General features: G+C 49.4%; 1 protein-coding gene across 1 annotated transcript in view; it reads left to right on the top strand.

Annotated features, from left to right (window-relative positions):
- CCDC33 (coiled-coil domain containing 33) overlaps nt 1-14,304 on the top strand; it is a 1,193,032-nt gene that overhangs the window by 460,541 nt on the left and 718,187 nt on the right. The window contains exons 8-9 of the mRNA XM_085643888.1: nt 11,574-11,665; nt 11,769-11,889. Coding sequence (XP_085500014.1) covers nt 11,574-11,665; nt 11,769-11,889 — 213 coding nt within the window. The remainder of the gene's footprint in view (nt 1-11,573; nt 11,666-11,768; nt 11,890-14,304) is intronic.

The raw sequence follows: 14,304 nt of genomic DNA, 5'->3' as shown, positions 1-14,304 counted from the left end.
GCAGTGCTGAGCTGGGTTAGGATCGATGGTCCGGCCACACTCCTGCTCTGATAGTATCTCCCTAACCATCTCTGCACAGTGTGTGAGTGTCAGGGCTGGACTGGCCGTAGCGTAGCAAGCATCGGGCGTTTCTCCGGGAGGCTGGAAGGGTGGGGGCGGTTTTGGAGCAGTGGGGACCGGTTTTGTTACCGGAGGCCGGTATTGTAGCAATGCTGCAATATCGCCCCCCAGTGTTATGTTTAAGGGGAACACCCCCCTGCTCATGGAGCGGGTGGTCGAGGCTGTGACCCGGAAGAGGTCAGGTAAATAAATGGGGGCTGGACCGGATGATCCGGGTCAGTGCACCGAAATACAACCACGGTGTAGGTGCGTGTCTTTTCCCTTCCTCCGATTCCGGAGCGCATGCTGCCCGCCTACCATACCTGCTGTACTCGCTTGGTCTCCATAGAATGCAACAACTGGCGACGAGGGGGTTTTGATGAACTCCCGCACCACGAGGGCTGAATCCTCGCTGCCTGCTTCCCCGGAGCCCGTGTGTGTTCCTGAGCGCCGGAGCGCTGCCTGACCCGCTCTGGTGGCGGCTGCCACTCGGAGCGCTGATTCTCGCACGTGCGTGCGTCTCCGCGGCCTGTACCTGCCGCCTCCCTGTTTTTGCTCTTCATCCAGGGCCCGCATCGGGGCCGATGTCGTCACGGTGACGAAGCACGCGCACGTGCCGGGCGCAGTACCTACAGCGCGTGTGGGAGCGCTCTCTTCGGCCGGCCTGCTGCCTGGCTGCTTCCTCGCAGGAGACTGAGTCTCGGTGGTGCTGCACGGAGGACAGACGGACGCCACCTACAGCCTGCTCTTCCCGGTCAGTTCCTGGTGTGTGCCCTATACAGTGGTCTGCTGGCTGTGGTGGAGGCATCGTGTGTATTGTGGGCTGCTGGGAGACGGCGAGGTGTTCCTGTCTGCTGAGTTCAGCCAAGGGGGCCTATCCGATTGCCACGTGGGGCGCGCCCTCCTACGCTGACCGCCCGGACCCTGAGGCCTGGCTGCTGAGGGCCTGTAGGCCGCAATTTCACCGCTGCCTGCGCCGGAGGTGAGGGGTTTGGTTTGTTCTTGACTGCGTCCACCTCCTGTAGCACATACTCTGTCGCGCCCAGGTCCGCCTGCTGAATCGGACCTCCCGCCTAGCCGGTGTGAGGATGACGACGGTGCCCCCGATTGAAGCGTTCATAGTGGACGGCCCGCCATCCGCCCAGGTGGCTAAGTGGAAAGAGTGGCTGGAGCGCCTGGAGAACTATTATGCCGCAGTCGGCCTCAAGCCCGAACGACATCGGCCCATGCTACTGCATCTGGGTGGTTCTGCCATTCACCGACTGGCCAAATCCGTGGTGGAAGCCGGCCCTCCCCACACCTATGCTACGCTCAAGGCAGCTCTGACCGCGCATTTTGAACCCCTAGCAAATCCAGATTACGAACGTTTTCTCCTACGACAAGCTAGGCAACAACCGGAGGAATCCGTGGACACCTTCTATGCTCGGCTGAAGGAGCTGGCAAGTACCTGTACCCTACCGGACACAGATGACGAGCTGCGGGCGCAGTTTATCCAGGGCTGTTCGTCCGTCAAGCTGAGAGAAAGGGTCCTCGAAACGCCTGGAATCTCCATGGCCGACATTCTCACCATGGGCCGGTCTAAGGAGTTGTCCAAAGTGCGCGCCGCACATATGGAGACAGCCCTTCAACGTCAAGTGAAGACGGAGCCAGTGAACGCGGTGGTGGCGACCACCTCGAAGAAAGCACCTGCAAAGAAATCGGAGCACAGCAAACCACCACCCTCGTCTCGTTCCTGCTACATGTGTGGAGGACCGTACCCACACCAAGGTCCATGCCCTGCACAAGGGAAAAGGTGTTCGGCGTGTCGTCGTCTGAACCATCTAGCCAAAGTGTGCCGCTCGGCGGGACGTCAGCGGCAACAAAGTCGGCAGATCAATGCGGTGGAGGCCCCCCAACAGGAGGCTGAGGAAGATGACATGGACGACGATGAGGACGAAGGCACGGTCCATGTAATTCACGCCCTACAACCTGATGGATGTCCGAGACGGAGGGCCCCAAAGTGTAACGTCAAGATTGCAGGACATCTGACGCCGGTGCTGATTGACACAGGTGCGTCTATAAACATAATGGCCCAGTCCATGCTGAGATCCTTCCCGATACAGCCTGTCCTAAAGCCTACATCCATACAGGTATTTGCCTATGGCTCCGGCACACCACTCACTGTGCTAGGCGTATTCACCACCGACATCGCCCATGAGGCCAACTCCGTTCGCACAAAAGTGTACGTCACCAAGGAGGGTGCGGGAATGCTGCTGGGCTGTCGTACGGTGGAACATTTGCAACTGGTGGTGTTTGCCTTCGCTGTGCACCTGGAGGATGTTGAGTCACTGGTGGACGAGTTTCGAGACCTGTTTGACGGAATCGGATGTTTAAAGAACCATCTGGTACGGCTGCACATAGACCAATCAGTACAACCAGTTGCTCTCAAGCATCGGAGAGTAGCGTTTCATCTGCGGCCGAAGGTCGAGGAAGAACTAAGAAAGTTGGAGGCCGCTGACATCATTGAGAGAGTGGAAGGACCGACACCATGGGTCTCCCCCATTGTGATAGCCCGAAAACCGAAGCAACCAGGTGAAGTCAGAATATGCGTGGACATGCGGTTGCCGAATCATGCCATCAAGCGGGAATGCCATCTGACACCCACGGTCGACGACATTGTTGCGGAGGTCAGCGGATCACACTGGTTCTCGAAGATGGACCTTCGGGCGGGCTACCATCAACTCCTGCTGGATCCCGAGTCAAGGGCCATAACCACTTTCTCCACCCATGTGGGACTGCGCCGCTACAAGCGCCTCAGCTTTGGGGTGTCCAGCGCGGCGGAAGTATTTCAGGACACCATTAGGAGTGTATTGGCTGGCCTCAGTGGGGTCATAAACGTCAGTGATGACATCCTAGTACATGCACCGACTCTGGAGGAACATATGAACCGTCTACGATGTGTATTCCGGAGACTCCAGGACAGTGGCCTTACATTGCATCGCGAAAAGTGCGAATTCCTAAAGAAAGAAATAGCGTTTTTTGGATATCACTTCTCACAACAAGGAGTGTCGCCCGACCCCGCGAAAGTCCGTGACATCCAGACGGCACCTGCCCCGACCACAGTTACCGGAGTGAGAAGCTTCCTGGGCATGGTCACCTACTGTGGTCGCTTCATCCGGAACCTCACGAACCTAACGGCGCCCCTGCGGGACCTCACGAAGAACGCCGCCACATGGGAATGGGGTCCCGTTCAAGAGAATGCTTTTCAGGCCACCAAACACGCTTTGTCCGCCGAAACAACCTTAGCGTATTTTGACCCCACCCGGGAGTCTGAACTATCGGTGGATGCCAGTCCCATCGGTTTGGGTGCCGTATTGTCCCAGAAGCAACTGGACGGTGAGTGGGCCCCGGTAGCCTACGCGAGCCGGGCTCTGACGGAAACAGAGCAAAGATACTCACACATCGAAAAAGAGGCGATTGCAATACATTGGGGGTGTCGCCACTTCCACCTCTATCTATATGGACAGCCATTCACAGTCCACACTGACCACAAACCGCTGATTCCTCTCTTCATGGGCGTGTCGTCGAAGCCACCTCCAAGAATCGAAAAGTGGATCCTGCAGCTGCAAGAATATCAATTCAAAGTAATCTACCGCCCCGGGACACAAAACCCGGCGGACTTCCTGTCCAGACATGCCCGGCCGGTTACCCGAGAAGAGGAGTCTGAAGCACAGGAGACGGAGGAGTACGTCAGACTGGTGGTGGAACGCTCTCGGCCTCTGCCCATCCGGCTAGAGGACATCCTGGAGGCGACCAAACGGGATGACTGCTGGGAGATGGTGATATCAGCGATTGGATCAGGAAGGTGGCATACCCTGCTGGAGAACCTGACACACCGTACAGATGATGCACAAGTGGCGTTAAAAGCTCTTCACAACGTCCGGTCCGAGTTGGCCGTGTCCCCCGAGGGATGTCTGATGAGAGGTACGCGTCTGGTTATCCCCAGGTCACTACAGCAGCGAGTGGTGGACTTAGCTCACATCGCGCACCAAGGGGTGGTCAAGACAAAATCACGCCTGAGGAGCAAGGTGTGGTTCCCGGATTTGGACAGTGTGGTGGAGAGGACTGTCCGGTCCTGTGCGCTCTGCCAAGCGGTGGGCCCCGCTGATCCGCCGGCCCCAATCCTGACGGAAGACATACCTCCTCACCCGTGGAACCGGGTGAGTGCCGATTTTGGGAGCCTACCGGATGGCCGACACATGCTTGTCGTCATTGATGACTTCTCAAAATACCCCGAGGTTGAGATACTGGACTCCATTACTGCGAGCAACACCATACCTCGGTTCGAGAAAATCATGGCCAGCCATGGGCTAATCAAGGAGCTACGCACAGACAATGGTCCGCCATTCGCCAGCCACGAGTTCTCTGAATACCTCCGGTCAAGAGGTGTCCGACATGTGAAGATCACACCCCGGTGGCCACAGGCTAATGGTGAGGCTGAGCGTTTCATGCGCACCCTAAACAAAGTACTCCGGATAGCAATGTCTCGAGAACAGAACATGGAGTGTGCCCTGTACAATTTTGTGAAAGAATACAGACTCACACCTCACTCGACCACCATGGCCAGCCCTGGGTCGTTGTGTAATCAACGGGTGCTGAATGATGTGTTTCCTCAGTTGACACCATCCTCGCCTGCATATCGTCAAGTATCCAAACGCCTCCGACAGAGGCGGGTCAAGCATGACCGAATGTCCCAGAGGCGCCATGCCAGAAGCAGAGCGCTGGTGGCCGGTGATTTGGTGCTGGTGAAGAACCGACATCCCCGAGGGAAGTTCTCCCTTCCGTTTGAACCTGAGCCCTGGGTGATCCAGACAGTCAAGGGCACGATGGTCACTGCCCAGAGGGGTCGCGAGACAGTCACCCGGAACATCTCCCAGTTCAAAAAGTACCAGTGTCCGGCACAACCAAGTGAGGTGGTGCCAGAGTCTGAGGATGGCGAACCGATGGGTGACGTGTTCAACGAGGAGAGTGTCTCACCTGGGCCAGCCCCCCCAATGCCCGGGGCAGCTGTGGAACATTCGCCAGGGGCAGTGGGAGCTGAAAGCAGTAGAGATGGGAGCGAAGGTCGAGGTGGACACAGATATCATCTCCGAGCCAATCCGGCGATGTCGTCTCGACTGAAAGGTTTTGTGATGGACTGAAAAAAAATGCAGTGTCTTTATCTTTGTTTTTCTCTCTCTCTCTCTCTCTCTCTCTCTCTCTCTCTCTCTCTCTCTCTCTCTCTCTCTCTCTCTCTCTCTCTCTCTCTCTCTCTCTCTCTCTCTCTCTCTCTCTCTCTCTCTCTCTCTCTCTCTCTCTCTCTCTCTCTCTCTCTCTCTCTCTCTCTCTCTCTCTCTCTCTCTCTCTCTCTCTCTCTCTCTCTCTCTCTCTCTCTCTCTCTCTCTCTCTCTCTCTCTCTCTCTCTCTCTCTCTCTCTCTCTCTCTCTCTCTCTCTCTCTCTCTCTCTCTCTCTCTCTCTCTCTCTCTCTCTCTCTCTCTCTCTCTCTCTCTCTCTCTCTCTCCTGGAAGTTTTTCTCCAACCGGTGTTTTGTTGTTTGGTTTTCGTTTTGCTATAATAAAGGAGGAATGTTATGTTTAAGGGGAACACCCCCCTGCTCACGGAGCGGGTGGTCGAGGCTGTGACCCGGAAGAGGTCAGGTAAATAAATGGGGGCTGGACCGGATGATCCGGGTCAGTGCACCGAAGTACAACCACGGTGTAGGTGCGTGTCTTTTCCCTTCCTCCGATTCCGGAGCGCATGCTGCCCGCCTACCATACCTGCTGTACTCGCTTGGTCTCCATAGAATGCAACACCCAGTAACAAAAGCAGTAGTGCTGTGGGCTGGTTTAGTTAAGCAGCAGTGCTTCATTCACACTTGCACCCTCGCCCGACATCCACCCCCCACTCATCGCTACCACCCCCAAGGGAGCGGCCCGAAACAATTGCCAGGGCTGCTTGGTGCTCAGTTCTGCCCTGGTGAGTGTAAGTCCACCGCAAGCACCCGTGCACAGCGAGCCTCTGATTCGAGATGTGCAAATCCATTCCCTCCTTTCCCAAGTGTTCATGTGATACCCTCGGGAGAGAGCTTGGATCTCTTGTCACTCTTGAGGCCACTCACAGACCCTTTGCACCGGGGGCCAATGAACAGGGCAATCCATGTACACCGTGGAAACCGCTTGTGCTGGACAGAGAGGAAGAAACGCGGTTTGCCCCAAACTCGAGCTTTACACTACTTCAGAACTCATGAATAACTGATTGCCCATGCATACTGCAGTCAGTGAATAGCATGACATTAAAAAATACATGTTTCCCAATTCACACGCGTGAAAGATGGGATTCCCTGTGTGGTGAAATCAACTGGCTCCATTTCTTGCTGCACAGTCTGCAAAACGGTGCGAAATCGGGTCAGTCTCTTCTTTAAAAACGTATATCCATATGAAGCATTTGTTGTTAAATTGTCCAAATGCTCATAAGTGTCGTTCTTAGCCAGGGTGGCCAGCCGCTTAAGCATAAGACAAGCAGGCCTACAACATGCTAGTCCCACCTGCTTCAAGCTATAAACGTCTTTATCTTTGTTAGTGTGGGTCGAATGCAGTCATTTAGGTTCTAAATATGAGTATTTCATCTTTAGTAGCTTGAAAATGGCAAGAATCCAATAACTAGCAGATCAAATGTATTTTGTTTAGCGCAACATGAGCTCAGATACCTTGGGGCATGATGTAACATTAAGTTATTTTACGTTATGTTGTCAATATTTTTTATTGCATACTGCCATTTATATTGTACGGTGGTGTTTTCGGCGCGTGGACGCCCTCACGTGGTTCTGGTCTTCTCTTCAACCAGTTGTGTTTTTGTGCTTGGTTAGTGACTAGTGAGTTCGTCCAAGCTATTTCCTAATAACCGTCTTAATGTGAAAACTAAAATGTGTCCAGTCCTACCGATGATTATTGCAGTCTGGTGTGTCGTGTGGTTGTGCGTACAGAAGAACTTGTGTCTTTCTTTCCACTGGGGCGGATGATTGCCCATTGCAAAGCCTGGGCAGGCTGTTCTCGAGACTGGCGCCACTGGTGTATTGTATAGTTTTGATGCAATGCCACAAGTCCATGTGGAATATTTAAGATGCATTGCACTGAATGGTTCTCAGATGCTTGTTGGCGAGGTGAAGGCCTTATGCTGTTCCCTTGGAGACACTTTGCCATCTTGATGGGTTTGGTTCTGTACTGTGGCATGTCAGTGTCAGGATTTCTGCCTAATGTGTTCTATTGAAGTAAAGCAAATGTTAACTATAACTAGACACCCGCGCCCACTCAGATCTTTCGACCCTTCAGAGATAAGTCCCAAGTTAGTCTGCCATTTTCTTCTCTTTTTCCTTTTCCCCCTGTCCATACCAGACTGTTCCCACAAATTAACAATTAAGTTTTAGTTCCTGCTGGCTCACACCTTCCATCAGATGAACCACGCCCTTGGGAAATTATGAATATTTATTACTTGGAATACTACGCCTTAACGAAATTTAGAAATGTTATAAACTTTTTAAACTTTTGTATTAATTACGCGGTTCTTTTTTAAATGTTTTTTACATATACAAAGTATTTTCTAATAGTAATGATTTTAAATAATCAGACAAAGATAAATTTAAAAATTCAAAATACGACACAACTGAGTAATTTGCAGTGTTGGTGGCAGACGCTGCTGGAGTAAAGTGCCGTCCAATCATAGGCAGCACTCTATTTTTTTTTAAAGTCCTCACACTACAAATACTCATATGTATTTATAGATGGAACATCTGAGGTGTGTTGTGTGTGATGTGTGTTTTGCTCTTGCAAGTGTGCATTCTTGGGTGATCGTGTGGTCATTTTTGGTATTAGCTTCTGTTGGTAGCCTCTTGATATCATAAATTAAGACATAACTGCAAACTGGATTTCAGAAAAGATTCAGTTTCTATTCACCCCACAATACACTGAAAGCTGCAAACACAAAGTGAAAATAATTTATATTACAAAGCAAACGTTGCCCATTTGAAAGAGCCACAAACAAGGTGAGTTCTGCTTGTTTTCATTAATGGAGGCTGCCGCATGGAAATGGAAATACCTCACAGCATATCTGATAAAGCAGACGCATTTCGGGCCACCGCCCTTTGTCATAGGCTGTATTCCATCACAGATGCAAAGCATATTTGTATTCAGTCCTGGCATATAAATTATTTTCACTTTGTGGTTGCGGCTTTCAGTGTATACATGTATATATATATGACTGGGGGTGAGTGCTTGCACTTTTCAACACTCCGTCCATCATTCCCTTTGGTTTTGCTTTGTTCCCCATAAGTTGGCAGGGTATGCTCAGACGTGAGTCCCTTGCTCACTTTGCCACTGGATTCAAGCAAGCCTGACTGAAGACGGCTGAAATGCCAGAAACTGGTTCTAGGAAGCTTGTTTCCAGTCCAGGGAAGACATGGCTTGGCAGTTCGGGCTGGACTGTTCCCATGAGGCACAGGGTCAGACTGATTTGCATATGGCCATGTCTGAACTGGGGTGGCAGAGTGGGCTAAAGTACAGTGATGGATTAAACCCAGATCAGTTGACTGGGGGTGAGTGCTTGCAATGTTCAACACTCCGTCCATCATTTCCTTTGGTTTTTGCTTTGTAGGCCATTAAGAATGCCATGGACGTTAAAAACACAAGAGCTTTCTGGAATTTAGTCCATACCGGGTCTACTCTCGAGCCTAATATTGCTGAGGAAGCCAGGCGTCTTTATTTGAAAGATTTTTATTCAAGCCCCTATAATGGACCTAGTGTGAGTGGGATATCGGCTTGTTGTCATACCTTTGATTCCCTTGGGGATATACCTCCATGTACCTTGGCTGAGGTATTATCTGCCTTAGCCAAAATACTGCCAAACAAAGCTCCTGGGCTGGATAGAATCCCCAGGGACCTGTATAGAAATGAACAGACTGCTCCAGACATTATTTAATGCCATTCTTTATGGCATGTCACCCTCCCCCCCACGTGGGCCGGGGCAGAGATCATTCCTTTTTATAAAAAAGGGTCTCCCATAGAACCGGCAAATTACAGGCCAATCAGCCTTATCGATGCAACCCAAAAGATTTTTGCTAGAGTCTTACTGGGAAGACTCCAGGAATGGATGGAAGACCTTAATATTTTAACTCCTTTACAGGCCGGCTTCAGATGTCTACTATAGATCAGTTGTTTAGGCTTCAATTGATCTATTGGAAGCATATCGTTTTGGAGGGTGGTAGTCTGTACCTTACATTCGTGGATCTCAAATCGGCGTTTGACATGGTGGATCGTGATCAGCTGTGGGGAATTTTGCTGGATATGGGAGTACCAGCATATCTCTGCCACCAGTTTAAACGCCTCCACGAGGGAACATTCGCTAGGGTAAGGTTCGGCAAGAATGGGAAATTAACGGCTCCTTTCCCTGTAGGAAAGGGGGTGAGGCAGGGTTGTGTGCTTGCACCAACTCTTTTCTCACTCTTTCTCAACGGGCTAATAGGAGACCTTCTTGCCGTTAAGGACATTGACTCCCCAAAACTAGCCAACCGCAAATTTCCTGCCCTAATGTTTGCGGACGACACCCTGCTCCTCTCAAAATCACCAATGGGGATGCAGCGTGTGTTAGAGGAATTTAGTCGGTTTTGTAAAAGGAGGAATTTGGTAGTAAATATTAAGAAAACAAAATATATGGTCTTTCACGCTGACTCCACAAACTGTCCGCACCCAAGAATGGATGATGGACCTTTAGAAAGGGTTCCTATCTTCGATTATTTGGGCCTCATATTAAATGACAAAATGGGGTGGGGACCCCAAATTAATAAAGCTAATTTAAAGCTAAGGCAGTCGGGGGGATTCAAAGGTTTATAAGAGATGCGCCCTAAAGTTTATAAGCCCGCCTGTAGAAATCTACAAGGTTCAAGCTAGGGGGGCAACTATGTATGGGGCCGAACTTTGGAGACATAGCTTAGTTAATGCCCTCACTATAACAGAAAATAATTTTATGAGACAAATCCTGTGTTTGCCCAAAAGTACTCCTTTAACGCCACTAAGGATGGATTTGGACATCCTTCCTATTGCAGACCTAATTGCTTCACGCCCACTGATTTATTGGCGACGGCTGTGGAGTACGCCAGAGCTAGGACATCATAGAGAGGAATTAAAGGCTGTAAAGTCCACTCTGGGGGCGGGTAGTATCCCGTGGTTCTCCTTTATCAGAGACTCATCCCGTGCGATAGGAAGGGAGGACCTATCGTCGGCACCGGAGAAGTCATGCTCAGCTATTTAAAAAAAATCCTTGATTTGTGTACTGAAGGAGTATAAATTGTCACACATTTTACAGACCGCTAACTCTTCTAGTTTAACCTATGGGTTCCTGGACATAAAACAGCAATATAAATTGGAGCAGGTGTTGGATTTTATTCAACCGCCAACAGCAAAAAAATTGTTTTTGCAATTTAGATATGGGACGTTGCCGCTCCATGCACTTACCAACAAATGGGCAGGCGCTACCACCCACCTTTGCCCGGGGTGCCTAGTAGAGGAGGAAACTGTAATTCATGTGTTGTTCTTCTGCTTGGCATATAAGTGGGCAAGGTTAAAGTGGGTTACTCAACTGTGTAGGAACCTAGGTTTTAGAAATTATAAGGAATCCTACAGGGTTTTAAAATCTGATACCAACCCGGTTTTTGTTGTTGCAATTTCTAAGTTCCTCTTTGCAATGTGGTGTAAGCGAAGGTATCTATTGAAAAAACGTTGTGAGAATGAGTAATACCCACTCCCCCTTGTCAACTATTGTGACCCTAGTTTTGGCAAAAACCTAGCCTGTAAGCGTAGGTATTTTATCAAACAACTGATACGAGATCTATTAAGACCTGCTTTTAATTGGCTGCTACTGTGACTTAGGTTTTATATCAAAACATAGGCTGTGAATTTCTTTTTAACTTATTTAGTTTAATTTATATTTTTAATGATTGGTTTGCACTGATTATATTTCCCATAGTGATGATTATCATTTTAGTCCCCTGTTTCCCAATGAGTGATTATTACTGCTATCTATGCTTGTACTATTTTATAATAAGTGGTTCTTACGACATCGTATTCTTTCTTGATATTAATTTTAAGTGGTTGTGTATATGTACGTACTTTTATGGCCGCAATAGCCGAAATAAAGTTTCATGAATGAATGAAATTCAAAATGGTGTTCCCTCCAATGAGACTTACAAAGCAGTGCTCGTCTGGCCTGTCCTTTACAACACTGATGTTTAAGGGGCACTTGAATGAAGTGTTGCGACAGTAGAGACCTGTATGAGAGTGCATCCCTCTGCTCGGTTGATAGTCCAGGGCCTTGTTCAGTCCCTCATCCACCTGCTTCCATAAACCTTCTTTGACGCCAGGTCCTTCCCACATCAGACTCGCCCATCGGTTCTCTGTCTGTGTTTCAGGTCTTCCTCCAGTCCTTTGAGAGGCCCCTAAAGAACGCTGCTGGGCCCATCACTGCCGTGGCCAGGATTGTTCCAGACTATGAGGCTTACAGGTGAGTGAGCTACGGAGGGAAGGGAGGGAGGCGATGAGAAGGGGAAAGCCAAAGACAAACCAATCTGGAGGCAGCCCTCTTCACTGTTACTCTCGTATTACAGGGAGCACCTGATTCACCGCACCCCAGGGGCTGGAGGGGTCCTTCCTACCACGGTGACGTTCCCCAAGCCCTCTGCGACCACCTTCGAGGTTCCTATGGCCAGCACCCTGGGACAGCCACAGGTATGTGGGGAGAGGGGTTGGGGGCATGTGTGTAGCCACACAGATAGTCAACTGGGCCGTGTGGTGTGTATACTGGAGAAAAATGTGAATAATTTTTTTACAATTACTTATCATATGTAGCGGTGTGCTGGGCAGTTACTCAGATGTACACCGTTGCTGTATAATGCATCCTGTAGTAAAGGAAATGTTTGTCAATGTTTCAATTTTTTTTTAAAAGTGTTACCCTCTGAAGAATATTCTCTCTATTTGTATGGAAGGCAAAGGGCATGAACCCAGCCTCCATCTTAGGCAAGGTCAATATGGTACCTGTTTTGTAAATCATAGAGAATGCGTCCATTACTAGTGATATTGCCATTACTTCTAGTCCTACTCCCTCGCCTTCCTTCAGCACAAATGAGGCCCCGCTTCCCACCCAGACCTACCCCCAGCCCATAAAACGCTGCCCGCCCCAACCTCCAACTGTACGTAAACAAGCCAAGCTAGCACTCAGATGTACAGCACCGGGAGGGAGGGAGGGTCATTGAAGGAAGGCGAGGGAGTAGGACTAGGAGTAATGCCATTATCAATAGTAATGGACGCATTACCTCCCGTCCCTCCCTAGCTTTCCTTCAGCACAAATGAGGACATAGCAAGCAGAAGAAAACAGAGACGGACAACTGAGTGATAAAGAACACCAAAATGAAATAACGTGCCCCAAACACAGCAGATCAACATCCCTGGTCCCACATAGAGGACAAGAACCTGTGGCCCAAAACATTATCCAAACGCTCTAGACTAGCAATCCGATAGAGACGGACAAACATAGAGGGAGAAGACCAGGTCGCAGCCCCACAGATCTCCACCACAGAGGTACCCTGCAACTCAGCAACCGTAGCCGCCATACTGCGAGTAGAACAAACCCGAACCCCCACAGGAGGATCCACCCCCCTCTAAGTTGGTAAGCCATCAAGACTGTGGACCGAATCCAATGACTCAGCATAGCCGTGGAAGGCTTAACACCCTTTTTAGCAGGACCAAAGTTAACAAACAAATCGTCCCCCTTCCGGAAGGACTCCACAACCTGCAGGTACCACAGTAAAGCACGTCGCACATTTAGACAGTGCAAATGAGATTCCTCAGCCGAGGAAGGGGCAGGACAGAATTCAGGCTAAATCACCTCCTGACTGAGATAAAACTCCGAATTGACCTTAGGGACAAAGGACGGATTCAGCACCAAAACCACCCGATCCGAAATGATCTTGCAGAAAGGACATTTACAAGACAAAGCCCCCAACTCACCCAAGCCATGACCACCAAAAACAAGTCTTAAAAGTCAAGAGTCTCAACTCGAGACTCTCATGGGGCTCAAAGGGAGGACCGAACAGGATATCCAACACCAGCTGCAAATTCCACGAAGGAAAGGACCTGACAGGGTGAGGAAACAAATTCAACAGACCCTGAAAAAACATGGCATCAGACCCCCGTCATCTCTCAAATTCTGCCAGGAACCCCGAAAAGCCTGAATAGCCACCCACTGCACCCGCAGAGAAGTCACCAACAACCCCAGATGAGCCCCATCCTGAAGGAACTGCATTACCAAAAAGAGGTCAGCAACTGTGGGATCAATTTCCTTAGCAGAACACCAGGCCGAAAAGGCCCACCATTGCCTAGCATAGGACAGCAGAGTGGAGTACCTACGGGAAGCCTGTAAATTAACAGCCAAATGGTCAGGAACCTCCAACACAGTAAACGACCAAGAATGTGGAAAGTAAGGCGATTCAGAAGTTCATATATATATATATATATATTCACTGAAAAAACCATAGGTTTCAGGCACGTTATAGTTAGGAATTAGCATTTAAAAAACCTTAGAAATTCTCTGAAAAAACCATAGGTTTCAGGGGCGTTATATTTAGCTGGACTTTTCACTCGTACAAAACTATTGAAATTCCCCCGTTATAGTTAGTTCAGCTAACTATAACTCGCGCGCCCGCAATGCACTGCTGATGACGTCACATATTACATCACTCATGACATGGTCAGTGACATCACTCATGACATCACTGATGACATCTCAAATGGCATCACTGATGACATCATCCAGTGAATGTGTGTTTTTCTGAAAATTACATATGTTTTATATATGTATATCTCAAGGTCGATGGAAGAATAAATGGGTATATAAGTGTCTAAATGGATGATTTGTTTTTGAAAAATTGATTGTATAACTGACTGATTAAGTGTATCTTAGTGAATACATGGCTTAGAGAGTAATGTTTAAATGTGTAAATATCTGTATCAGTCTCTCACTTTGTGTATAAGTGGCTGCATGGGTTGGTGAGTAGCTACATGAGTGTCTATATAGGTTATTAGTTGGTTTTTTGAGTATCAGTATGAGTGTCTGAGTGTCTGTATGGTTCGGTGGGGGGTATTACG

Source organism: Triturus cristatus, chromosome 3_1 (genome assembly GCF_964204655.1).
Source record: "Triturus cristatus chromosome 3_1, aTriCri1.1, whole genome shotgun sequence".
Lineage (NCBI taxonomy): Eukaryota > Metazoa > Chordata > Amphibia > Caudata > Salamandridae > Triturus > Triturus cristatus.
This window is presented reverse-complemented; position numbering and strand designations above follow the sequence as displayed.